This window comes from Pocillopora damicornis, chromosome 5 (assembly GCF_964200805.1).
Source record: "Pocillopora damicornis chromosome 5, jaPocDami1.2, whole genome shotgun sequence".
NCBI classification, from domain to species: domain Eukaryota; kingdom Metazoa; phylum Cnidaria; class Anthozoa; order Scleractinia; family Pocilloporidae; genus Pocillopora; species Pocillopora damicornis.
Genome location: NC_142674.1, coordinates 14,917,492 through 14,942,537, shown reverse-complemented (window position 1 = coordinate 14,942,537; position 25,046 = coordinate 14,917,492). Strand labels below are relative to the sequence as shown.

General features: G+C 38.0%; 1 protein-coding gene, 1 long non-coding RNA gene and 1 pseudogene across 2 annotated transcripts; all 3 read left to right on the top strand.

Annotated features, from left to right (window-relative positions):
• Positions 1 to 3,159: 3,159 nt before the first annotated feature.
• On the top strand, positions 3,160 to 4,372 carry LOC149045547 (QRFP-like peptide receptor; annotated as a pseudogene).
• Positions 4,373 to 9,919: 5,547 nt separating this feature from the next.
• On the top strand, positions 9,920 to 13,891 carry LOC149045546 (limbic system-associated membrane protein-like). The gene is made up of 6 exons (XM_089205917.1): positions 9,920 to 9,925; positions 10,643 to 10,721; positions 11,032 to 11,244; positions 12,448 to 12,499; positions 13,456 to 13,736; positions 13,827 to 13,891. The coding sequence occupies exons 1-6, from the start codon at positions 9,920 to 9,922 to the stop codon at positions 13,889 to 13,891; spliced, it is 696 nt and encodes a 231-aa protein (XP_089062043.1).
• Positions 13,892 to 21,768: 7,877 nt separating this feature from the next.
• LOC149045545 (uncharacterized) lies at positions 21,769 to 25,029 on the top strand. The gene is made up of 3 exons (XR_016187283.1): positions 21,769 to 21,917; positions 23,918 to 24,145; positions 25,009 to 25,029. It is a non-coding gene; the product is annotated as an uncharacterized LOC149045545 (long non-coding RNA).
• The last annotated feature ends 17 nt before the right edge of the window (positions 25,030 to 25,046 follow it).

The following is a 25,046-nucleotide window of genomic DNA, read 5'->3' as shown; positions in this document are numbered from 1 at the left end:
TCTGATTGAAAGATGCTGTGCATCACCTTATAAAGGTGACACCAAAGATGACACTTCTTACATCGCGATCGCTCCGTTTCAACCAGTGAATCACGTTAGAGCACTTACGAAAGTTCCTGCATACTAAGTATGCACCTTCGAATTGTTTACGCAATCTAAATCATCTTCTACCTTAAATTTCTTAATTTTAGGCCAGAACGAAGGCAAGATTGATAATATAAAAATTGTAATTAACCTATTGGCAGAATTGAAATTACGCTTGAAAAGATAGTTTACGAGAAAATAGCCTTAGAGGATTGTTATATAACAACAGAGTAAACAGAAAATTCGGAGAAGAAGGGGCGTACGCAAGGTACCGCCCCTAAGAAAACTACGTGCTATTCGCATAAGTTATATAATTACAAATTGAGTGCGGAGATGAAAAAGCATAAGCTATTTACAATCAAAGTCACCTTTTTTAAAAAGAGGTGTTGAAGGTGTTAACTTAAAATTTGAGAAATATTCTGGAATCGTGAATTTGACTTAAAAAAAAAACCAGTCTGAAAGTAATCAATAGTATAAGAAGCAGGAGTTTCCAGGAATTCCTGTGCGAGGTTAACTTTTACCAGAGAGATTTACAACTAGAAAATTGACATAATTAAAAACACAGCTTATCTCAAAATAGTACAACAAGATCTAATCACCGTAGAAACGGAGCAACTGTTTCCGTACCAAATTCACAACAGCAATAAGAAAAAAGGTGAGAGAAATTGTACTTAGATGAGATCGCCAAAAGGAATAAGAAATAATCAACCCGTCTTATTATAATTTTTGTATCGAATGGCTTAAAGTAATATAATATTTCCATTCTTTTTCCTAACACCAGTATAAGGAAACCCTTACAGTATTTCAGATTAAATAGAGTTCTATTTTATCGTTTAACACGATGTGGGCATCAATTGAAATTATACTCTTTTGAGCGTAAGTGATAATTTTAACTACTTCGAGTTTAGACATCAGCAGTCGATTGGAGACTGTACACCCGATAACAGTGAATTAATTAATCAAGACGCCAGAATCGTATGGGCTTTTCTCATATCTTCTCTTGAAGTTGCCAGGTATGACTGCTTGCCCCACCATTTTTTCCTTAACGTTTCAACCTCCTCTGTTTCGCGTAAAAATTAAAAAGAAAAGTCATTTCCAACTCGTGTTTGAACTTGTAATTTCTTATAACCTTTCCTCTTTTGGCTATTATTCTTTCATGATTGTACTCTGGCTGGAAATACACGGCGTCTTTTTGAGATTCTTTTTGTTATTTAAAGCCCCCACGGACAAACGTCGTTGTAATCGAGTGATCATGCTTTAACCATGTTAGCAGCCGAAGGGACGAGACATGACAGGACAGATAATGCATGCACTGTAAGTACCTCCCGTTGTTCCATACAAAGCCTTAGAAAAGTTTTCTAAGGCTTTGTATGGGACAACGGGAGGTACTTACAGTCCACGCGTTTTCCGTCCTGTCATGGTAAACGTGGAATGCGAACTCTTGCATCTACGGGATTATAATTGAATGAATATATCTTTGAAGGTGGAAAACCACTTTCCCATTTTTTCTTTAGTCAATCTTGTAAATGTTTATTTTCAAGCTGGAGTTGCAAACTCGATTCCCGGGATGATACACGCGCATGCGATAAACACCAAACCAAATAGGATCTTTTCTTTCTTTATTCCTTTTCCTATTCCTTGGGGCGTTATTATATCGAAGCGGTCAACTGAAATTATTACGTAAAGAAATCACCTATGTATTGTGATCATAGCTTAAGAATAATCTCGATTTTGGAAACCAGCACGTGGCAGTTAAAGGAACCAAAAGAAAGGTAAAAACGAGCGATAAATTTCGTTTTGGGTAACGACTACGAGCTAGATAACATAATCACAAAACAAGTTTGCTTACCAACGTTCGCGGGTCTTGATTACTTTATCAAGGATTACAGTCTAACTTGACTTCTATTCAAAACGATCTTGATCACACGGGGTCTTATCTTGAACTGAAACGCTAACTATAATTTTCTGTCTAAAAATAACTAATCATGGATCGTCCACCTAACCAGAAAATATTTCGCAGCTTTTCTCGGAAGCGATAACACTTAGCTTCAACGGAAGCAGTTACAAATCTTAGCAGGTAATTTAGTGTTAACAACTGGGTTGAAAACGTAAATTAGCCACCGTAAAGGGTAAAAAAGCTGACGTTTCGAGCGTTAGCCCTTCGTCAATCGCTCTGAAGAAGGGCTAACGCTCAAAACGTCAGCTTTTTTACCCTTTACGGTGGCTAATTTACGTTTTCAACCCAGTTGTTAACACTAAATTACCTGCTATACTCTCCCACCGACGCAGCACCACAATTTCTTTAGAAACTTACCCCTTTATTCAGTTACAAATCTTAGTTTTCCCTTTTAGGAACGAATTTCACCACGTCAAACTGGGTTTTTAATAGCACAAGGGAAGCTAAAGCATTGTGTTTTACTTGTCAATTTAATTATTTTTTGATGATTTTATTGCCCAGGTGATTCTCATCATCTTTTTCTCTCGTTATGCGATAAATCCGCCAAACCATCTTTCAAAATAGCTTAGACGACGAAAAGGATCTTTTCTTTCTTTATTCCTTTTCCTATTCCTTGGGGCGTTATTATATCGAAGCGGTCAACTGAAATTATTTCGTAAAGAAATCACCTAAGTATTATGAAACCATCTTATGCGATAAATCCGCCGAAACCATCTTTCAAAATAGCTTAGATGACGAAAAAAAGGTTGACACAAAATTTGCGCTTCCATCATTCGATAATTTGGGTGGCAAATACCTTCCCTAGGAGTAAGGTTTCTTAGCTAAGAAAGAGGCTGTTAAGCAAGCTGGCTGAACTGCGCCGTTTTGTGCCAAACATCTAGATTTTTGCAATTTTGTAAGTTTGACAAATTCACTTTTTTCCTGGCAGACCTAATATTCAAAGAACACAACGTTGCGTGAAATAAAGACTCAGCTTTTTTAGAGCTGAGCTTATCCCGTCAACCAAGTATTCAGATATTTTATGCTGACTTCTTCAAACAGTAGAGACTAGGAAGCTACAGATCCAAAAATGTTGACGTCCTCGCAAGCTGATAACGGTAGGAAAGCCACCTTCACAAATGGCGCCTGAAAGTGTCCTAAAAATAGCTAATGCTACCATTGTTGCTGCTGCAATACTTGTGAAAAACGCAAAGCACAAACAGGTTGACATTTTCCACCAATCAAGTGCATGTCCCCTTATGATAGAAGTGATGCACTCTTCAATGATGGAGAAAGCCTGGGTTCATTCTCTTTCAGGCTCCACGGTACAGCCTCCTTTCTCGTATCCATTAAGAATTAAACTCACCTTCGCCATCTTATACACTGCAATCATTTCAATGGCCTTAGTTGGAAACATTTTGGTGATCTATATTTTGTACAAGAGGCCAGAAACAAGAAGATTAACAAGCTTCATGTAAGTCAACCTCGCTGTGGCCGACCTGCTCGTAACAGCTGTTGTCATGCCTCAGTCGATGAAACTCATCATTTTGGACAATCTGTGGATCGATGGAACATTTGGTGAACTCCTTGCCAAGCTAATCATGTTTGTTTTCTTCGTGGCGGTCACAGCGTCTATGTTCTCTCTAACAGCCGTGGCTTTAGACTTCTTCTTCGGAATTGTCTTCCCATGTAAACGTTCCCTCGCTTTGGGAACAGAAAGATCTTGGTTCCCACAATTTGGATCACCTCAATGTGTCTGATGACTCCATGGCTGATCACAATCAAAGTTAAGAACTCCGGGATAGAATTTAAGTTTACTCAGTTTGGCGAGACTCAAGAAGCTTCGAGAGGTATCTTTCTTTACATCGTAGTCACCATCTACTTGTTGCCCCTAGTTACCATGTGCATTCACTATGGACGCGTCTGTCATACACTGCACTGGCACAAACTGCCGTGCATTGCCATCAACAATCGCGCAACAACTCGGGCCCACGCTACTAAGCGTCAAGTGATTCATATGTCGATAGCTGTCGTTGTTACCTTTGCACTTGCTGGCTTCCAGCGCATGCGTATCATATGATTTTGGCCATTGACTTCAGTGTGCGTGAATCGCTGCCATATTATATTATGCTGTTATGCTATTGGTGTGGACATGCAAACAGCGTTGTTAACCCGTGGCTCCTGATATACCTCAAGAAGAAATTCTGTGCCGCATTTAAGAGAATGATAACTTATCCGAGAATCTCATTTGCTATCAAGAATAACGAGAGCGTAAGAAGTGTAACTAAACTGCCTATCAGAAACCCGATTGTCCAAGTAAGAGAACATTACCAGTTTGCAAGTTCTGTGTGAGGATTATTGTTAACTCTTCATAGGTTTTATTATATTCAAGTTGTAACATTTGCAAGCTCATTATTAGTCCAGTGACCAGCAGTTGAAGTGTTTCCTTCACACCAAATCAATTGAATTCAGATCGATGGATTAGGATTCTGCTGAAAGTGATCCACCAAATCAAGGATTGACTTAACCTGTTTTGTCTCCATGCAGCATTTGGCTCGCATGATGGTATAATACAAAAACATAATTATAATCATAGAATATGTATGTAGATTTTTACCGCCTTGATATGCAAGTGTTAAGGTGAAGAACTTTGAAGAGATCTAGTTGCATCTCATTTTCGCACTTTTCTTTTCATTTCTGATGCCGTTTGTCGACCATGTCATAAAAAAACCTTGGCGATACCCGGAAACTGTTTGGGAAATGAGACCTGACCCACACTCGAGAGAATGTGGGAAGTAGAGCCTTCAAAAGAAACAAAAACAAAAGAAAAAAATTCACTTTACCATGAGAATGCAAATTGCGTTCGAAGAAAAAGAGCTCTTAAAGATGGAAGGCAATGCTGCACAGCGTCACAACTCATAGAAGCGTTTAGTGTAGACCGAGCTACAAGTTAAAAGTGGTGCTTTGTGGATTAGTTTGTCCCATTGGAATAAAGATCACAAATAAAGCCACCTAATCACACTAGTCTTGGCTTACAGCTTGGGATTTTGTTCGGTCATCAGGTCAGAGAGAGACAAGGTAGAATCGGGTCATCAGATTTCACATATTGCCCCATATAAGGTAATCCGGATTCCGGAATCCAGGAAATTTTTGCTTGTGAAATCCAGAGTCCATTCGCTGAAGATCAGTTTCAAATCGTGTTAACAGCTTTCATGTGCATCCATGCAACCACGGTCATGCTAAAACGTAGACTGCAGACCGTGCAGATCATGTAGAGCGCGCTTTGTTCGCTGCAGAATTTTGACCGCTACAGCTCGCGTGGCAACGACAAATTCAGTCATGACCTATCACCCAGTCGACTTCGATACTGAAATGGCCAAAGTTCCTTTCTAGCTATTAATCAGTCTTCTACTCAGATTCAAAAATCTTATTCCTAGTAAAGTTCAATTTTAGCTTGCAGCACTTTCTTTACCGTAAAGTTCTTTGGGCTGTCTCGTGAAGATCCTGGTAATCATTTGCTTCGTTCATACAGCACATTCCATACATCTAAAACAGCTTTATTGTCCACAAAAATAACATCTGAAATACATCTTGCCGTGTGGAGCTAATCTACATGAGCTCGAGAAACTTGAGCCTGCGATTTTGCTTTGCTAGGTAACGAGAGTTCGATATAAACTCGTCAAATTTCGTCATGTGGTGTCCAAAACTTGGAAAAATGTTGACAAAAGAGCAAGAAAGTGGTGTATACACCTTAATCATATGTAAATCACAGTTTAAAAAAAGCAAACAAAAAATTGCACAGCCTGCACGGTCTGCGCGGTTTGCACAGTCTGCGTTTTATCATGACCAATGCAACCGCTGTTGAGTGCAGTTCACTCACGTGGTCAATGGGTAGGCAAATTTGGAGATACAAAAGAAATTGTTTACGTGACAAAAGCAATCAAATTCCCCAGGATATGCTTGGAACACCAACGTGGCAACGGACCACACGTTTCCAGTTACGACAAACTTTGAACAAAAATATATATGGATACCTATGGAAGCCAGGAGAATTTTCGCTATTTAAACGTAAACCGCTTTCTTTGATATTTGGCGTTCGGAATAATAAATTTGAATATTTAATAAAGCATCTTATCTCAGTGCGAATAAAATAAGATATTAGCCGATTTTAGGGTCAAACTTAAAAAAAAAGAAAGAAAAAAAAAAACGACGGGCCACCTTAAACCTTTATAGAATCATTTTTCTGGAGAATTCATAGCCGAAGTAATGTGACTTGACTTGTTTAACCTTCTAAAGAAAATTGAAGTATAGAAAAGAGAACCTGAAGTAGAATCCACAGCGTAAAATCCAGAATCTAAACTGTCTTGGATTACCTCACATGGGGTGACACATACGACTAAACCTTGCGCGTTTTCACGTCAAATCGCCAATTTCACCCAAGTGTGGAGTGGTACATATATATAGTAACATATTTCCATAGCATTGATACCAAAACATCATTCACGTGTAAACTAAACGGCCAAGATACAAGGGAAGTTTAGAGTGAACGAGTTTTAGAGTGAATTCTCAGCAAATGACTTATTCATTGGAAAAAAGGTTATTCTTCAAATCTCCTCAAGTAACTCCATGCACACCTACGTGTACTTCGGCGATCGATCTGATCAAAGATTTTGTTCAGCGCGCAGCGACTGCAACAATGTAGCTCACGGAATTCTATCTTGCTCCAAGTTACATGATGTATTCAGTTAGTTCACACCAAAATATGGAAACTTCAGCTGAAATAATTTTTCATACCAGCGTGATCAGAGGAGACCCTTCTCTTCGACCTTAATTTACAGATCAAAAATTCACCACTTTGTACGAAGAAATTCTCAAAATGCAGGCGTTAATCGGGCTGAAAAAGCATATCAGTGCATAGTTTATACACCAATGAGGTCACGGATTGCCTCAAACCCGCGGGTATATCTCTAGCTTCCATCCACCAACTTCTTAAAAACAAAGCAAATCCATGTGTTTGCTAAATTGCGCTCGTTCAAAGATCATTTGCATGATTCTTAAAATTGACCAACATCTCTTTTTGACCGTTCAAACTTCGTTCGTTTATCTTCTACGTTGAGGATTTTAGTTTTTCACAGCAACTGAATGGAGAATAGATGCCGAGTTGTCCTAAAACGTTGCGTAAACGTGATCGGTCGTAACGCTTGCGCGCTTGCGTGACTTACAAAGTAGACAAAGGTGATCGGAAGGCGCCTTCTCGATAATTTACGTTGAAATATCAGGTCATGAACTACGCACAGTGTGGAGAAGATCAAAATTAAAGAATAAAATTTGGCACTCTGGTCATAACAGACATATCGCGTTGCTCAAAAGGACACAAAAACAGGTTAAAATAGGTTACAGTGTTTATATTTACAAAACAACACGCACACACTCTGAAATAATTCTTGCAGTTTCTCCCGAGATTTAGTATACGGAACTCGATGAACTAACCCTCCTTTCCGCAGATTTTTTTCCATTACTAATGATGTTACGCTCTTATGGACCACAATGGTTTAAAGCTAACAAGCCAACTGAGAGCTGGTCGTTTTGTTGGTTCCAAATAAACCAGTGAAGTAAAGGAGTAGAGGACTGTAAATATATGAAAGTCATATGTTTGAACTGCGGATAAAGACATTACTTGAGCAGTGGTGAAAATAAGACCTTGTTAGCTCAGTTGGTAGAGCACTGGACTGGTATCGCAGAGGTCATGGATCAAATCCCGTACAGGCCTGAATCTTTTTTCAGGCCTTATTCTCACTACTGCTCAAGTAGTGTTCATTACTGTGAAGATCACTTTCATATTTGTTTTCTTTTTGTTTGTTTGTTTGTTTGTTTTTTCATTCAAGGTATGACTGGCAGTTATCTTAGTTTTGATTCTCATTTCCAGTACACCCAATCCAACTCAGGAGAAAAGTCATTCCATTTGAGTCAAATCAAGTCAATTGTACAACATTTTCAAGCCTGCCTTGTAACAGGTTGAGGATTATTTATTAAGCGTCTTGAAAATCCACTCTTGGCAGGACATTACAGAAAAAAAAAAAAAGCGGTCGCCCGTCCGGGCGCATAGATTTCGGCTTGTGTGAAAACCCGAAACGAAACCAGCAAACGTATAGAAACGATACGGAACGGAACGAAACAAAAAGAAACTCCATCGTGCTCTCCGGCTCCCGTTAGCCCGAAAAGCAAAAGCGCTGAAAGCGCAGTGCAATCAATAGCCTGTGTGATCTGTACATTTAGGTTAAATATTAAGTGAGGTCATGGGTCTTGTTTCGCTTCGGTGGATTCTCTTCCGGTTTATTAATATAGTACATGGCCCAGGTTTCTTGTCCATTGAACGACGCGATAAAGCGAGCAACTGATTGTAACTAACATTTTATAATTTTACTTGCTAATTTGATGACATTTGCAGAACTAAAAAATATTCGGTAGGACAACAACAAGAATTGTTCACCCTCAAAGTTGTCGCGTGTGTTATGTAATATTGTTTCACATGGTTTAGCACGAAAAATTATTTTTTCCTTGCCCATGAGAAACTGCACGATTTTTGCACAATCATGTGTTGAAGATCTAATTTTCTATTGAAGTGGTTGATGCTTATATTTAATTTTTGTGTTTCAACAGTTTCAATAGTGGAGCGCGTGATTAATAAAACGAAACCGTCCTTTGTGCAAATTTGTGTTTATTTAATTAGCTTCGAAGAAATTTTCTTAGCGTTTTTAACATATGGTTAATTTATAACAGGATTTCATGATATCACAAGTTCGCCAAAATAGAGTACGTGACTGCTAAATGTAGTAACTCGCTTCGCCGCCCGTGCCCGGTGAAGTGAATATTGAACGAGAGAGATTAAAGATGAAACTGTTTGGCAATTCTGCGGATTCTCTGGAACTGTAAGAAGTATACAACGCTACTCTTTCAAAACGTCACGGATTAGTAAAGATTGTCATCCAGCAATGGTTTCCTCGGCCAGAATAATTAATTATTAATTATTAATTAATTAATTAATTAATTAATCAGTTCGGGCGACCAACCTGGAAGGCTGGGCGACCTACTTGTCATGGTTAGGCGCCCGAAGGGCGCCCTGAAAATTTTCCTGGAGCACAGCCTTGATTATGCATTCAGTTCTTGGATAGAGAAAACAATGACAAAAAAAATACATCGCCATTGGGAAAACAGACTTGTTTTACAATAGGATGGGACTGTGCGGAAATTTTACCGGGTAATTTCACCACGTGCTTAAAGTGAATCTTATCTTCTGAATTTAACCATGCGGTACGTTTTAAACCCCTCTAAGAAATTCACCTTCTGCAGCGACCGTTCTTCTTCTTCCGAGCTGGTCCGCCTGCACCAATTCCTGTTAGTTCTTTTAGATCATAATCTTCCATGACTTCAAGGGACACAAATCCATCCATTTCGCCCGCAAAGAACGAAGGATCGTCCAATACTACTGGTTACCATTTTCGCTTCTTCCCTTTCGAATTCTCCTCTGCTAGTATAAAGCCATGAGAAAAGAGCTTTAATTGAGAAACTGAATGCACACGCTTTTTTAAATAACAACAGCCGTTCTAGTTTATCCCCGAACAGTTAATAAAAACACTCTTACGTCGTCCGCCATCATGGATTACCTGCCAGAGAAAGACTGGATATGAAATCGTACTGCGCGCATATTCAAACGGGAGTCATACGCTGAGTTATTGCTACATGGCTTTTCTCACTGCGCTGAGTTAGCTGAAACCTTTGTGAAACGTGAATAAAAAGACCAACATGGCGAAAGAACACCGTACATTCAAAGAGGAGTGCTCTTATATTGAGCGCTTAAATGGAAACTAGTTTCTTATCAAGAAAGGCTTTGTCCCAAACATGAAGGTAAGAGAACGCGCGCCAAACATTGGATCGGAAGCCCAACTCCAGCTGAGTAGCGTGCGCGTCAAAATACACGTCTAACGACGTAATACGTGAGAATGTTGATGATAAGCTATGTTCATCGAAATAAATCCCCGTACATCTGCCATATCCGTCAAAGTAATTTCCTTCTTTGAGGTAAGTTTTGTTACAAGAAAAATTGTGTCTGGGACAACTAGATCCCCCCTCCACCTTTTCAACCCACGTTACGATCAAATCCTATCCCCCTGCTACCCTCCACGTCTCTCATGTCAGGAATGTTTTCCTGTTTTTTTTTTGTTTTGATCCAATCAATCAATTCACGAACTACAGTCAAACCTGTCTTCAGTGGCACTGTATAATTTTCAACACCCACCCTGCATTGAATGCCATTCCCATGGGTGACGGCTTAATACAGGTTTGACTGTATTGGAGAATTGTATTTGTCCCCACTTCCTCCATCAAACCTGAATCATATCCATGATTGACTCTATCCCCCCTAATTTCTCTCATTTTCCCCAAGTTACTGACTGTGGCGTTTTTCTGGAAATTGTTGATGCAAGAATGTTCTAATTAATTAGTACCATGGACAAATTTTTACATACTGTTTCAGATATAAGACTAGTAGAGGTGTACGTTGCAGCTATTCAACTCCAAAGTTTTTGAACTATTCTTTTCTCTCTTTTTTTTTTTCCTTTAAAGTTTGAAGGTATCTTCTATAAAAATGAGTTGCTTGAAAAGCTAATGTTTGATGAGCTGAAGCACTGGGCTGGAACTCAAGGTACAGTACTCTGAACATTTGGAATATAAGACTGTTGTATTAGCTGCATTTGTCTTATTCCTTTTATACAATTAACTGAAATTCATCTCCAGGTATTGGTGGTTTCCTTCGCTGGTGTAAAGCAGATTACAAATGTTGCAGCTTTGCCTGGAATTGTTGGTGTAAGAATGATCATAACTTTTTCTTGTTGAAATTATAACTTAGTGTAATTGAAGACCTCAATATAAGGTTCGGAAGGTTTGCAATCTGACAAACAGGTATACTTCGTATGAAGCGCTAGTGTCATCATCAAATGTTCATTTTGTTACAGCATCTAATGTGTTCAATGTAAATGATATTGGAATACCTCCGATTTCCATGGAAATGTTATTTATTTACCTCCTAGTTCAACCAAAAGTGGATATTTCTGGAGCAAGCAATCTCATCACAGAAGGAAATAGTGTGAACTTGATGTGTAAAGTTGTGGAGGGTCGGCCTGAACCACAGATCACCTGGCTCAAGAATAATACATTGCAAGGACAGAGTTTGTGTCTCTTCTTTTCTTAGATAACAAAAGGAGGATGAAGGGCGGTACACTTGTAAGGCAGAGAATGCAGCAGGCTTTTCCACCAAAGGCATTGACATTTCTGTAAAAGGTGTGTTCGTAAAGCTTACAACTGTATTATAAATCAATCATGCAGTTGATGTGTCTACAAAGTGCGGATCAATAGTCAGTAGGCCTGACTCTAGATTAAGGGGTCTGGGTCTGAGCTAAGGGTAGGGTCGTTGTAGAAAATTATTGGAAAAATTGAAGAAAATGCAAAGGCTTTCAGCTATTACCTGCAACTGATTCACCAGCGAGGACCAGGTCCTGGATGAGTAATTCGTCACACCACTTGATTAGCTTTTCATTGCGAAAAACTGGAAAGTCTTTACACTTGTTCTTATATCTATGTTATAAAATATGATGGTTTCATGGCTAAGTTAGTAATATAGCCTGACTGACTTGGCTTTGAAAGCATTTGTTTGATATGATCAAAAAGTGGTTCATTGTCTTCTTCTTCTTTTTTATTGTAATTTATTTATTCATTTTTTTAATATTATTTATTTTTTCTTTTTGAGTGTTGGGGGGGGGGTTGGGGGTGGCTTCTAATTTTGTAATTTTTGTTCATATTCTTACTTTGCAGTTCCATCCCGTGTTAGTTATCAGTCTAGAAATCTCACCATTGCATTAACTCCACATTTACAAAAGAGTGTCATTTGAGAGGTGATCCACAAATCACATCTGTCAACTGGACCAAGGATGGAGTGCTTCTTAGTTAAAACAACACCTTGGTCACTGGACAAGCAACGTTTAAAGGTAAGGGCAATTATGAATGTACTGCTAAAAATGATTATGGCAAAACAAACTCTTCCTTCCGGATCGATGTCAGAGGTAAACTCTATATTGCAGTTTATGTCATTTATCAAACTTGTAACTAAACAAAGCGTTTGCTTTGAAGTTTAAGCCAAATTTAAATAGACCTATTTTTTTCTCTTTTCATCCATTTCCTTTAAAAATGTTTACAACCGAGGAACTAAGGAGTCATGATCTTATGATCCATTTTCATTTGTGCTAAAGGTAGTTCATCAACTTGGATATGAGTGTATCATTACCTAAATATTCATGATTGAAGTTGGAAAGAGATTACAAAGGAACGTTGATATAGCTTGTTTCAAATAACCAACATTTGTGCTCTTTTTCTAGAAAAAGGTTCCTGGTCACGTACAGTTGATTCTGACTTACATACACCCAGATTGTAAATGAAGCTAAATCCGTAGCCAAAGAAATAGTTAAAAACACCTTCCACTATTAAGAAATTGCAAATTCTGTGGTCCACTCTAACATTTTTATCCGTGAACTCATTTTAAAACACACAATTTGGATAGCCAAATGACAGATTTCCTTTCTTTTTTTTTTTGATACAGAATGCAATTGTTTTACATTGTTTTGATCATCAATGGCTAATAACTTTTGGAATTCAATATAAACTGTTAAAGAAAGGAAACTGATGGTCACTGACCATGTGTTTTAACATCACACTCAACAACCAAAAAGAAAATGATGAATGTTATTGGGACAACTGGGACAAGTTAAGGTTAAACAGTATCTCTTTATGCTGAGCACAAAGACAACCTTTGGAAAAAATTGACCATGGCCAAAAATAGGCTTGAACATCACGTTTTTTGTTTTAATTTTGTTGTTGTAAGTTGTTGTTTCGTCGTTTTATCAAAGGTTGGATAAATGGAGTTAAAATGGACTATGCAAACCTTCGTAATTTTGGATTTTTTTTTAAATTCAAGTATCTCCCCAGGTTATAGAACCTCCAATAAACCAGTCTGTTACCGAGGGAAGCTCTTTGAACTTCAGTTGCCGAGCTTCAGGTGTACCAACACCAACATTAGTCTGGGTTTTTAATAATACTGACCTGCCATCTGATATCAATCAATTCAATCACGAAGGAGAATCATTCCTGGAATGTTTAAGCGTCACAAAAGGGATGGAGGGGACTTGCAAGTGTAAAGCGAAAAATTAAGCAAATACAACTAGTTCCTCTACAACACTGCGTGTATACGGTAAGTGTAATGAAAATGACGATAACGATGACGATGACGATGACGCTGACCGTGACGATGGCGCCGACGATAACTATGGCGATGAGGGTGACGAATGTGGACCAGGATTTTAATCAATATTGCCTTTTTCTTAACGTAGGAAAAGCTTCTGCTCAAGTTATCCAGATCAGTATCCAGCACTCACAGCAGGAGACAACCTGACATTGACCTGCAACGTCAACGAAGAAACAATAAATGTAACTTGGAAAAAAGATGAAGACTCACCACCTGAAAGAGCAAAGATTGATACACGATTCGATGACAGAAAGAGTAAACTTGCTATAACTGAAGTTGTGAAGGAGCACAGTGGTGTGTATTCTTGTGAGGCACGTAACAAGCTCAGTTTTGTTGCCCTTTCCTCTGTAAAAATAAACGTCAAAGGTAAGCTGGTGTTACTGTTGTGTCTTGAAAAAACATAAAACTCTACTGATTAAAAAGTATATTTCTGAGTAGATTGAAACTATTTTCCAGTTAAAGACGAAACAACTATGGGTCACCTGACCATTCGCATGAAATTACCTTGCCTCGCTTGGTAAATTTCAGGTATTTTTGCTTTTAAGAGCAGGTGTCAATCACGGGTTAAAGAATGTGCCAGGCTATTCCAAAGCTATTCCAAACAACTTGAATTTTATTAGTACTTTTACTACCGTCGAGATTTGTCTAATGGTCATTTGTCTAATGGTCATTTGTCTAATGGTCATTTATCTATCTCGCACGATTTGCTAAGCGAGTGCCACGAACTATGGAAAGTTTCAACACTTTGTGGTATTACATTGGTGGAACAGTGGCGGCAGCGACTGTCATTTCGCCAATTGCCTGGTATTTCTGCAAGCGTCGAAGGACAGGTGACGTCCATTTTTCTGTGTTATTTGAGATTTCTTTGTCTGAAAGTAAAAGAAGGAGATTTTATAAGAATAACTCGCGTTTGACCAAAAAATGCCAATTTTTCAGTGTTTTCACTTGTGTATATGGTGTCATCATGAGTATCATTTCTGTTCTTGCTAGCGGTGTTTTGATAATAATTACAAATTAAGAAAATATCACGTCTCTCCTAATTTGTGCAACTTCGAATTACGCTGCCACTACACAGAAATTTTATCAGAATATTCGATTTAATAAATTAATGCAAAGTTTTACCTTCTTTGTCCCCTTTAATTCATCATTTGGAATTGCAGCTATGGCTCTGTAAGGCAACTATCAAATCATCGAAAAAAAAATACACCATTACCCTCCTCATGGTTCATCACCTTGCATGATGACGATAACAAAAATCATATCGCAGTGACTTTACTTTTATCGTGTTTATGATGCATTATTAACATTCATCAAGTGCTGTTAGAATCGGCTTCATTAGTTCCTTTGTTTAATTTTTTTTATCTCTTTAGTATCTTCTATCTATTTTCGGTTTGATTAATTCATAGATTTAATACTTTGAAAAAAACTTTTCTCTGTTTTGAACCTGAAAGTATACAATGTTGGTTACCTATATTTAGTTCTGACCAAGAGCGGTGAACCGTGTCCTGCTTCAAGACGTTATTGGACGAGGGGCGTTCGGAGCCGTATGAGTTCACCAAATGGACAACCGGGAAATCGGACAGTGGACGCTAAATATTTCACGAGTAAGCCTCCTTCTATTCGTTGTATTGATACATATGTTGATCTCAGGGGCGGTTATGAAAATATTTTATTTGGGGAGAGGCGGGGGGGGGGGGGAAGGGGGTTGTCCCCTCTTCTTCACTTAAGGTTACGCGCGGAAAAAAAAAGAGGAGGCGGGGGGGGGGGACAAAGAAATAAGATAACAACCAGTATGGTAGTAAAAGTGATCCTGACATTGCAGTGATCCTGCAAGTAATTTAAAAGGCCACAGGCATGGCATGGGTTAGTAGGGTGGGTGGGGGGGGGGGGGTGTTGCGGATACCCTGCATCCTCCCTCTATATCCGCTGCTGAATCCAATAGGGTTTTTTTTCTCCCTTTTGGGCCTATTCCCCACTTACCAGTGACTGATTATCCCGGGTTGAGGTGGGCAGTCTAACAGACTGACTACACGGTGGTTTTCGCTGGGAAAAGACATTTACGGAAATAAAGATCTGAAGCATCTGCAGTGATGGTAAAACTAAAGAAAGCAAGAACTATTGGTAGGATTTAAACCTCAACTGGATCCAATTCGGCCGTTATACTCACGGTCAACTCAGCCATGGCAATCTGCTTGCTGTGAAAATTATCATCCAAACGGAAATAGGAAGATGCAAGGTTTTTAACCCTAACAGATTCTTTCTGGCTTTAACTTGCACGGAACAAATGTATTAATCAGAAGGTGTCTCCATCAATGTATATTTTTGTTGTAGCCACTGCTGGAGAGGAAGGAAGGAAATGTTTGATGAGAGAAATTGAGCTGGGGAAACTTGAGGTGAAAACGTTCCGCCAAACACTGTAGAGTTCATGGCCTGTGTTACGAGACAAAGTAAGTAATATGCGTACAGCATCTTTTGTAGGTATAATTAATAACATATTATGTTATTAACGATACTACGAATGCTGAATGAACCCTCTTAGGACCTCTTAATATAAGTTCCGTAACTCGGATGTTCACGAAAGGAATTTTGTCTTTGTCTTTGAGAGCATGTATCCATCGACAGTTCACATGAAGATGCAGGACCAAGTGAGAAAGTTGCAAAGAAGGCCTCAGCTAAGAGATTGGGAAAATGGGCCAGTGACCGTCGTTAGGGTACATAATCGTCACTTCTCGGTGCTAAACTAAGTGTAGGTTTGTGTTAGTTAAATTTCTCTCTATATAAATAGTAGAAGAATATGCGAAATCTTTGTCCTTGAGTAATAAAATAATAATAATTAAAGCACTAAAAAAACAGTTAATTAATTCATAAAGAATGTCAATAATAAATAATTTAATCGGTTTCAGAATAAGGGAAACTGGATAGATATGAATTAAAATTCCGTCATCGATTAAATCAGAAGAGAAAGAAAGGAAGAAACAAAAAACAACCTACTTGAAAAACGGCTCGTTTATGTCGATAGCTGTACTTGGCGAGCTTTCAGTGTTGTATTGTAAAACCATCTAGTAAATTTGTTTGTAGCAGACCAAGTAAGAGATCTCCTAACGGCGATATGAAATTTGGTAAAATTTTGTAGTTTGGTAATGAATTAGTCGTGTGGTATTAACTAGCACTGGGGTATTCCTTAACGAAGTATCTTCTTTAAATTATATATTGCATTACTTCTAGTGATTTGCTTAACTTTCAAGTTACCTTTATTTGAAAACAAGCGATTGCATTGTTATTGATATTTGACGTTTTGCTGTTAGTATCAAATGCTTTTGTCATAAACGGAGAGAACAGTCTTAATAGAGTGTGAGTTAATTCAAATTAAGAATTTTCTTAAGTTTTTTCGATTCGTACGAGAGAAAAAAAACGCTATTTAAAGGGTACTTGCTGTGGAAGACGGAAACAATTTTGTTATGGCAAAATGGAATGCTTGTTTAAAAACTGGACGAAATGAGAGCACGTATGAGCGTTTAATTTTGTAAACTATTCAAACACAATAAGTTTTATTTAACATAATGTAAGACACTCTATTTAATATCTGCAATAAAAAGATTAGAGGCTTATCTTATGACTATTTATTGATTACCAAGTCAATTAAGATTAAAAACATTCCGTATCCTCATTAAGATTTTGGATAACGTCATCAGGCTGAAGCGATTGGCACATCTACAAAATAGCATTTTATGTATATCACTAAATAAAATATCTACATTTTCAGCTTTTCACACTTGAGGACGAAACTATAGGATGTCGTGTCGTTGACGCATGCTTTACTGGTCTGTTTAGAAGTGGGTGTTTGTCTAAGGAAACCTTGAGTTTGTCATCATAATAACAAAGGAGGCAGTAAGGATTTTTCCATGTTTCGCAGTTATGAAATACACTGGCAGTCGAAGAATCAGCAATATGTCTTAACTAATTTGATAATTTCAAGACCCACTTGAAGAATAAGTTGTAAATGCCTCTGTTATCAATGTTCTGATCCACTGCATTGCCGAAGTGTTTCATTCCAGATTGACTGACCATGGCATATATCTCCGCGATTTATCTTTCCTCTGATATAATACTATGCCGGCTGAAGAAAATCACAAATTTTTATTATTTCGTTTATTACCATTATAAGTAACTATCATTATCATTATTACTATTTATATTATTATTTATCTATTCAATATTACTTTTTTATCAACTATAAATCGCAGCTTATTAATTACCACCTCAGACCCAACGTATAGGCTTTTTACCCCGGGGTTTGCATAATGGCAGAGATCTAATTAACCAATTGAGCAAGTGCTTTATGAAATTTCCCACGACCTCGAGTCAGATATTTCAATCTGGACTTGAATTTAAAAAAGTCGCTCTAAAAGTGCGTGCGAATTTGGTTAAAATTCCAAAGAAAAAGAATCCTAAAAGCGTACTGGGTCTTAAAATAGAAATCCAATGCAAGAGAATTCTGGAAGTGCGCGAGATATCAACGTAACAATTGAAGGAAAGAAAACCTTAAAAGTTTAAGCGATACTTACGTAACAATCCAATGGAAGAGGATCTTAAAGGTACGCGAGATATCAAAGTAATAATCGAATGTAAGCCAAGCCTAAAATGCACAAAATACTAATGCACCTTTCTAATAAAGGAGTATCCTAAGAGTACATGATAATCTAACGCAATTTCAATAAAAAAGAATCCTAAAACTGTGCGGAATATTAAGGTAAAAAATCTAGTGGAAGAGAATACAAAAAGTGTGCGAGATATTAACGTAACAATAGAGTGAAAGAGGGCTACACTCTTGCACTTCCAGCAAGGCCTTCATTCTTCTCTTCTGGGAGCTATACTCTTGCACTTCCAGCCCGGTCTTCATTCTCTTCTTTCGGGGGGTTCCACTCTTGCACTTCCAGCGAGGTTTTCATTCTCTTCTTCTGCGTGGTACACTCTTACACTTCGAGCCAGACCTCAATTCTCTCCTCCCAGGAGGATACGCTCTTGCAATTCCAGCCAGGTTTTCATTCTCTTCTCCTGGGGGGCACATTCTTGTGCCTCCAGCCAGGCCTTTATTCTCTTCACTTCACTCTCTTCTTCTGAGAGCTACCCTCTTGCACATGACTTTGTTCAAAGGGCACATTTTAAAGTCATTAGGAGCATCTGGAATATGATTAACTACGTGTCTGTCGTTTTTCAAACGACAAAAATTCATTTCAGGATCGATGACTTATGATGAATTATGGGATGACCATATTTTTCGAGAAGAGCATGAATTTGAAAGAGGATTATTATTATTATTAATATTATTATTATTATTAATATTATTATTATTATCATTACCATTATTACTGTCATCGTTATTATCATTCACTGCACAATAACCTGTGTCTTTGATCACCAAAAACGCCCTGGCGTGACTAATTGCCATTGGTAGGACACCCAATTGTGGATCGGAAGGTTCGTTCCTCACAGGGCTCTCCCTATTTTCCTTTCCTCTGTCCTCTCTTCTCTTCTTTCTTTATTTATTACTCTCTTGGTTTGTTTTGTCCCCATGCTCTCTTTTTCTTTATTTGGTTGTATATACTTGATTTCTCTTGATTATAACTTATATTATTCAATATTTCATGAATAGAAGAATCTCCGCTGAGAGGTATTAAGCCGTTGAAGCGCTTGAAAACGATTGTAAGACAGATGACCTTACAGCTGTCGTTGACATGCGAGACAGGATTTATGGTCTAAAGAGATCTGTTATGACAGAGTGCGAGTATCAGCGAGCAATGATCTCCGTCTCAGCTTCTCAATAATAACGCCGTCGTTGTCGGGATTTAACGCAAAATTAACAAAGTCTTGGCCCCATAATTGACACATCCTTACGCTTTTTGCGATTTTCAATAACTCTTTTCATGAATTAATTTGAAAGAGGGTTCTTAGTGCAAAATATAGGAGTTTTATTCTATATTTATTGACAGGTCACTTTACGATCAGGTTTCACATGCAAGCAACGGAAAGGGCTAGTCTACCTGCCCAACTTAACTAGAAATTTCGAATGAGAGAACGCCTCTTAACTTTTTTTGATGTTTTACATTTGTTACCCAACTATCACGCGGGTAGTGGACTGATGAGTGCATTCTGTGGCGACAGAGACGTTCCCTATGTATAATCCGGATATTTTCTTTAAAAAATCGAAAATGAATTTATTAGAGGAGTCATGACGGTTGTTAACCTATTCGACAGTGATCTCGTCCACTCGACGTTCAACAAAGGAAGAAATTCTTTCTGTCGCCTCGTCTACAAGACTTAGCGAGCCTTATTCCGGTAACAATCACTTTTTATGTTTGCCTATTTTAGTTTGTTAGCTAATAAATTTATACCTTCGTCATCTTGCCGCAATATCAGTAAGTAAATGATATTTCGGATGAAACCGTTTTTATCGAGCTGCTGAACATTCAGTAGCTTAACAATCAGTTAGTGAAAAGGAAAGAAAGCTTAAGCTTATATTTCACAATAATATATTTTTACTACATCGTTAAAACTATATAGTTTTATATAGTTTATAGTGAAAACTGCTGTACTTTAAATGGAGAATTCTTACCATGGTTACGCGTGACCACGGTAAGAATTCTCCATTTTACTACCTCAAGATAAAATAAGAATCTGAAACAAAAGGAATAACAAAAATATACTTTAAATGCATCATATTACACGACAGCACATTTACAGCCTAGACAGTCAGAACCATAGCTAGGAAACGTGATAGAGCGATTCATTGTTTTAAGACGACGAAACTACAACTGAAGGGCGCCTAAAAACTATAAAAATTGTAGGGTTGTGACGTAAGACCCCACATAGACTGTTTCATTTCAAGCTTGACTTGTCCATTTCACTTTTGTATTCTTGGCGGTTACAGCGTAAACCAACTGCTGTAACACTACACCAGTTCGGTTTGTACAAGACCATTTGTCGTTACGCTAAACTGTTTCACTTTACGGTGACCAGATTGATGCGAACTAAACCATTGCGGCTTCGATAAACCATTTGCCGATAACTTCAGCCATTTCACACTACTCTGAACCGTTTGTGTCAAGTCACTTAACCAAAGTACAATTAGCTGAATCGTTTGTCATGAACCATTTCATTTAACACTTGGCCACTCGTGTTTTTATTGAATCAGTTCAACAAGGGTGGCTACACAGTTTCTGAATTGTGCAAAACTTTTTTTGTTTAAATATTTCATTTCACCCAAGGCGACTTGCCTATTTGTATTTTAAATAAATCTCTTAAGATAAGATAAACCGTTCTCCAAAAGACAATTGCTGGTTTTCAGTGTCACGCCATTCAAAATAGATCAAAATAAAAAATAAAAACCGTTCAATCGATTTAGTCTAGAATCTGGAAATAGAAAGAAGCTAGATATGTAAAGACTCTCGTCAAGATTCAGGTCAAAGCAATTTTTCTTACGGAAGATATGAGGAGAAACGTTTTTCCCAAATTTATAGAGATTTGTATGGAGCCGCCATGCTGGTGCCCACCTGGATGGGCACCAACATGGCGGCCGGAAACCAGCAGAAACATCTGTCACTGAGTTTTGCTACAAAAGCGTGAATTTATCTCCTAAGAACTCATAAACGTAACAATAATACTTTATTCTAATACAAGAACTGTTCAGATAGCTGAATTTCCCTAAATAAGTCACCTTTTAAACCAACATAACAGCTCTCTCGCTCGTCATGTAAAGGCCACGTCACGCAAAAGCTTAGAAATTCAAGAGTAGTCTATCACTAAACCAAGAACCCATTTGGAGTGAAAATTTGTCTGAATATTAGTTTTTAGCTGCTCTAATACATCATGAAAGTAAAATCTCAGGAGGATCAATAGTTCTGAAGTCTGAAATTTAGTGACGTCACGTGAAAACCAGCAATTAGACCATTTCTGTTTATTACAAACCATTTATTATGCCTATATTTTTAGCGGTGACGGCCGCCTATACATACCACCCGGAGTTCAAGTATTTAAAGCCTCACTGATCTGATGAACCATCGAGGATCGACATTCTGTCTCACGACAATGATTGTTTACAAAGTAGTTTGTCACCCATTGTGTTCAGTTTTCCAGAGATCCTGGGGCGCGATAGTCTATTTTAATTTTAGTTCAACCAATCAGATCTCATGTTTTGTTGAAATTTACTTGCTGTGATGCAGAGCGCAATGTCATAGTGCTCCATCTTAACTGTGCCCTGATCCCGTAAGTCGATACAGGATTTCCTCTTAAGGAGATTATTTTTTTTATCTCTTTTTTTTCTGTCGGTCTTGCGAAATCGTTCCAGATGTTATGTGACAACTGATTTTTACTTGCCAACGAAGGCAATAGGAACAGCTGCGAGTGCTCTAAGGTACTTTTAATTTTTATCTCATGTCACACAAGAACTGCTTTCTTCTTTTACAGCCATAACTACCCTTGGTCAATTCAAAAATGGTGTGATCAACTCTTGAAAACATCAAACACTCCAGAGGATATAACCAACAACAGGTTAGAAAAAACGTCTTCAACTAGATATTATTTGACAGCCGTGTTGAAGTGCTCAGGAGTGCTTACACCCTTCACCTGATCGGATTTGCAGTTTCCTCCAAAACGGACAGACATCGCCGTTGCGGCGCGTAGTGAGTTAAATGCGCCGAAACGTTTTCGCATCAACTATGGGAACTCATTCTGTGACGGAGTCATACTTTTAGCGTCATCGCTTAAAATTCCTAGAGGCGCAGCAGTCTTTTGTCAGGGATAACAGTGATATTATCGTCACTCGATCGATTCTTGTAATCGGCCATTCTTCACAATTTTTGTAATACAGTGGTTTAATTCCTGAAATAATTTTTCTTCCGTGTAAACTCTGCTATCAGTGACCTGCAAGCACGAGTGCCCGTGAACTATTTTTTAGTCTTAACATGCCACGTTTCCGTACGTAAGCTAACAATATCCTCTAATAGTTAAGTAACGTGGTGAGGAAATGAGAGAAAAGGAGAGGAAAAAATGTTTATTTTAATGGGTAGATGAGACCAACATGCAAATGCAAAGCAGCTGTTATCATAGGTTGAGACTAATGTAATCACCTGAGGAGGAGAGGAGGGGGAGGAGGGTGGACAGGGGAGGGAGGAGGGTGGACAGGGGAGGGAGGGGGGGTGGACAGGCACAAAGCTGAAAAAAGGGGAAAAATAGAGAAGGAAATTCGTTTTAATATTTATAGAAGCAAACCCAGTCTAGAAATTTTCTGAAATTTTACTCGGTCGAATCCCAAAATGCGCTCTGGAACTTACCAGTATGAAACTCAAACATATACCTAGTGTACATAAAATATACATAACTTTCATGAAAATTATTTGCTTCACTTGCGTTTTTGTGCCTATTGTGCATTCCTTCCAGCAAGGCTGTACTCATCATATTGTGGTGTCGGTAAGTCTATAAACCTTTCCCCAAGCCCCCCACGGTTTTCAAAATGGCAGACTGTTTGTTCTGGGTATCATCTCCGTATTTCGACCTGCTATCGATTTGAATGTAAGAGCTACGTCGCTACGTACCCGTTTTACTTTGAGCACATCTAAAATATCCTTTGAAGAAGAATGTAAATTGAATGGAAAAAAACGATAAAAGGAAAAAAAACAGTAACAACAACAAAATTTGACGTGACCAGGGCTCAAAACTCAAGTGAAATAGCACTAAGTATGTGTTACACACTCCCAACCAGGTCCCTATTTTTGCATAACAACAACAAAGGACATGGTCTCGCTCTTTTCTGAATCCCAGTGTACATTGCGGTACATCAACTTTCTCTTCTCCTAAAAATCGTATTTTGCTCTAACTTCGAATATTAACTGCCTCGAGTTTGTTAACACGCTTCATGAGGAATAAAAGTAAAAGAAATAAAAGTAAATTGGCCTCCTAATGAGATAAAAAACAAATACTCAACAAAGATACGACAGAACGAACCATGATTTGCCTCGATGGGCACTTTGCTCTACACGGCTAAAATAAAGCCCCTACGGGCAAACGTCGTTGTAATTAAGTGATCATGCTTAAGCCATGTTAGCAGCCGAAAGGACCCTCGAGATGTAAACTTGGAATGCGAACTCTTGCATCTACGGGATTATAATTGAATCAAGATATCTTTGAAGGTAGAAAACCACTTTCCCAATTTTTTCTTTAGTCAGTCTTAGTTCTCCCTTGTAGGAACGAATATATCACAACGTCAAACCGGGTTCTCAATAGTACAAGGAAAGATAAAGCACTTTTGTTTTATTTGATAATTTGATTTACTTTTATGACTTTTACTGTCCATGTGTTTTTCATCATCTTTTTCTATCGTTATGCGATAAATCCGCTGAAATCGTCTCTAAAATAACTTAGATGACGAAAAAAAAAAGGTTGACATAAAATTGGCGCTTCGATCATTCGATAATTTGGGTGGCAAATGGCTTCCCCAAGAGTAAAGTTTCTTAGCTAAGTTTTTATTTTCCATTTTCATCTCTTTAACTAAGCTGTCGTCGTCAATGGGTTTATGACCGGATAATTCCAGCAAAGAACTAAGGAAAAACGGCCAATTATAAACAGTTGATGCACAGAAAGCCAAACTTTATATCCTTCATTTCCATGTGAGGAATAAATCTCGATGCAAAAGACTACGAGCCTAGGAAGTAAGGAAATTACTTCAAGATTCTCAGCACATATATTTGAAAGATGAAAACCCCCGTGTTCGTGGGGAAAAGGTGAGTATAAACGTCTTGCAAACGCTTTCGAAGACTGTTATTCATCACTCAGTAATATTGATTCGAGACCTTTTTGAAAGGGAAACGGTGTAACTAGTTGTCAGGATCAAGGTTAAACAAACAAGAAAAGAAACTTGACGGACAATGTACAAGCATCTTGCAATCTTTCACACAAAGCGTTTTTTCTTGACAAAACAAACACAAGAACCTGAATTTTTTTTTCGTTGGCCTTAACCAATTCATGGCAACTTCAAGCAAAACATGCCTCATTATTTATCCTTACCAGAGCATAACGCCATGTGTCGATTCTTTTCTATTATGCTAAAAATCGTAAATAAAGATGGAAAGCTCTCCTGGGGGTGGGTTTGTCTTTTTAAAAAGCAGTTTTCTTACTTTTTTGATTGTTTTATCTATCATTTATTTTTAGGGAGAGAGAATATCTTTAAAATATGATAAGAATATCCAAAAATTGGTTTACGATGATTAAAAAAGACGAAGTTTGACACGTACTGCAAATGACGAGCAAAAAATTCCTCGACTTGACGTCTTGAAATCGAAACTTACCCACTTTTCTTTCAGTATCATACGATTGCTGGTATGTTTATCTCGGATCTCAGGTTTTTCCCTCATTATCGAAATAACTGATTGACACAATTTTAGTTCTGAAAAGATGTGCAGCACATTTTTGACCAATAAAAACAACAAAAACAAAACAAGACAAAAACAAATACAAAAAACAAACAAAAATCAACTGAAAGAGGCTGTTAAGCAGGCTATCTGAACTGCGCCGTTTGTGGTAAGCATCTAGATTTTTGTAATTTTGACAATGATAACTTGAAATTCACTTTTTTTTTTCCTGGCAGACCCAATATTCAAAGAACGCAACGTTTAGTGAAATAAA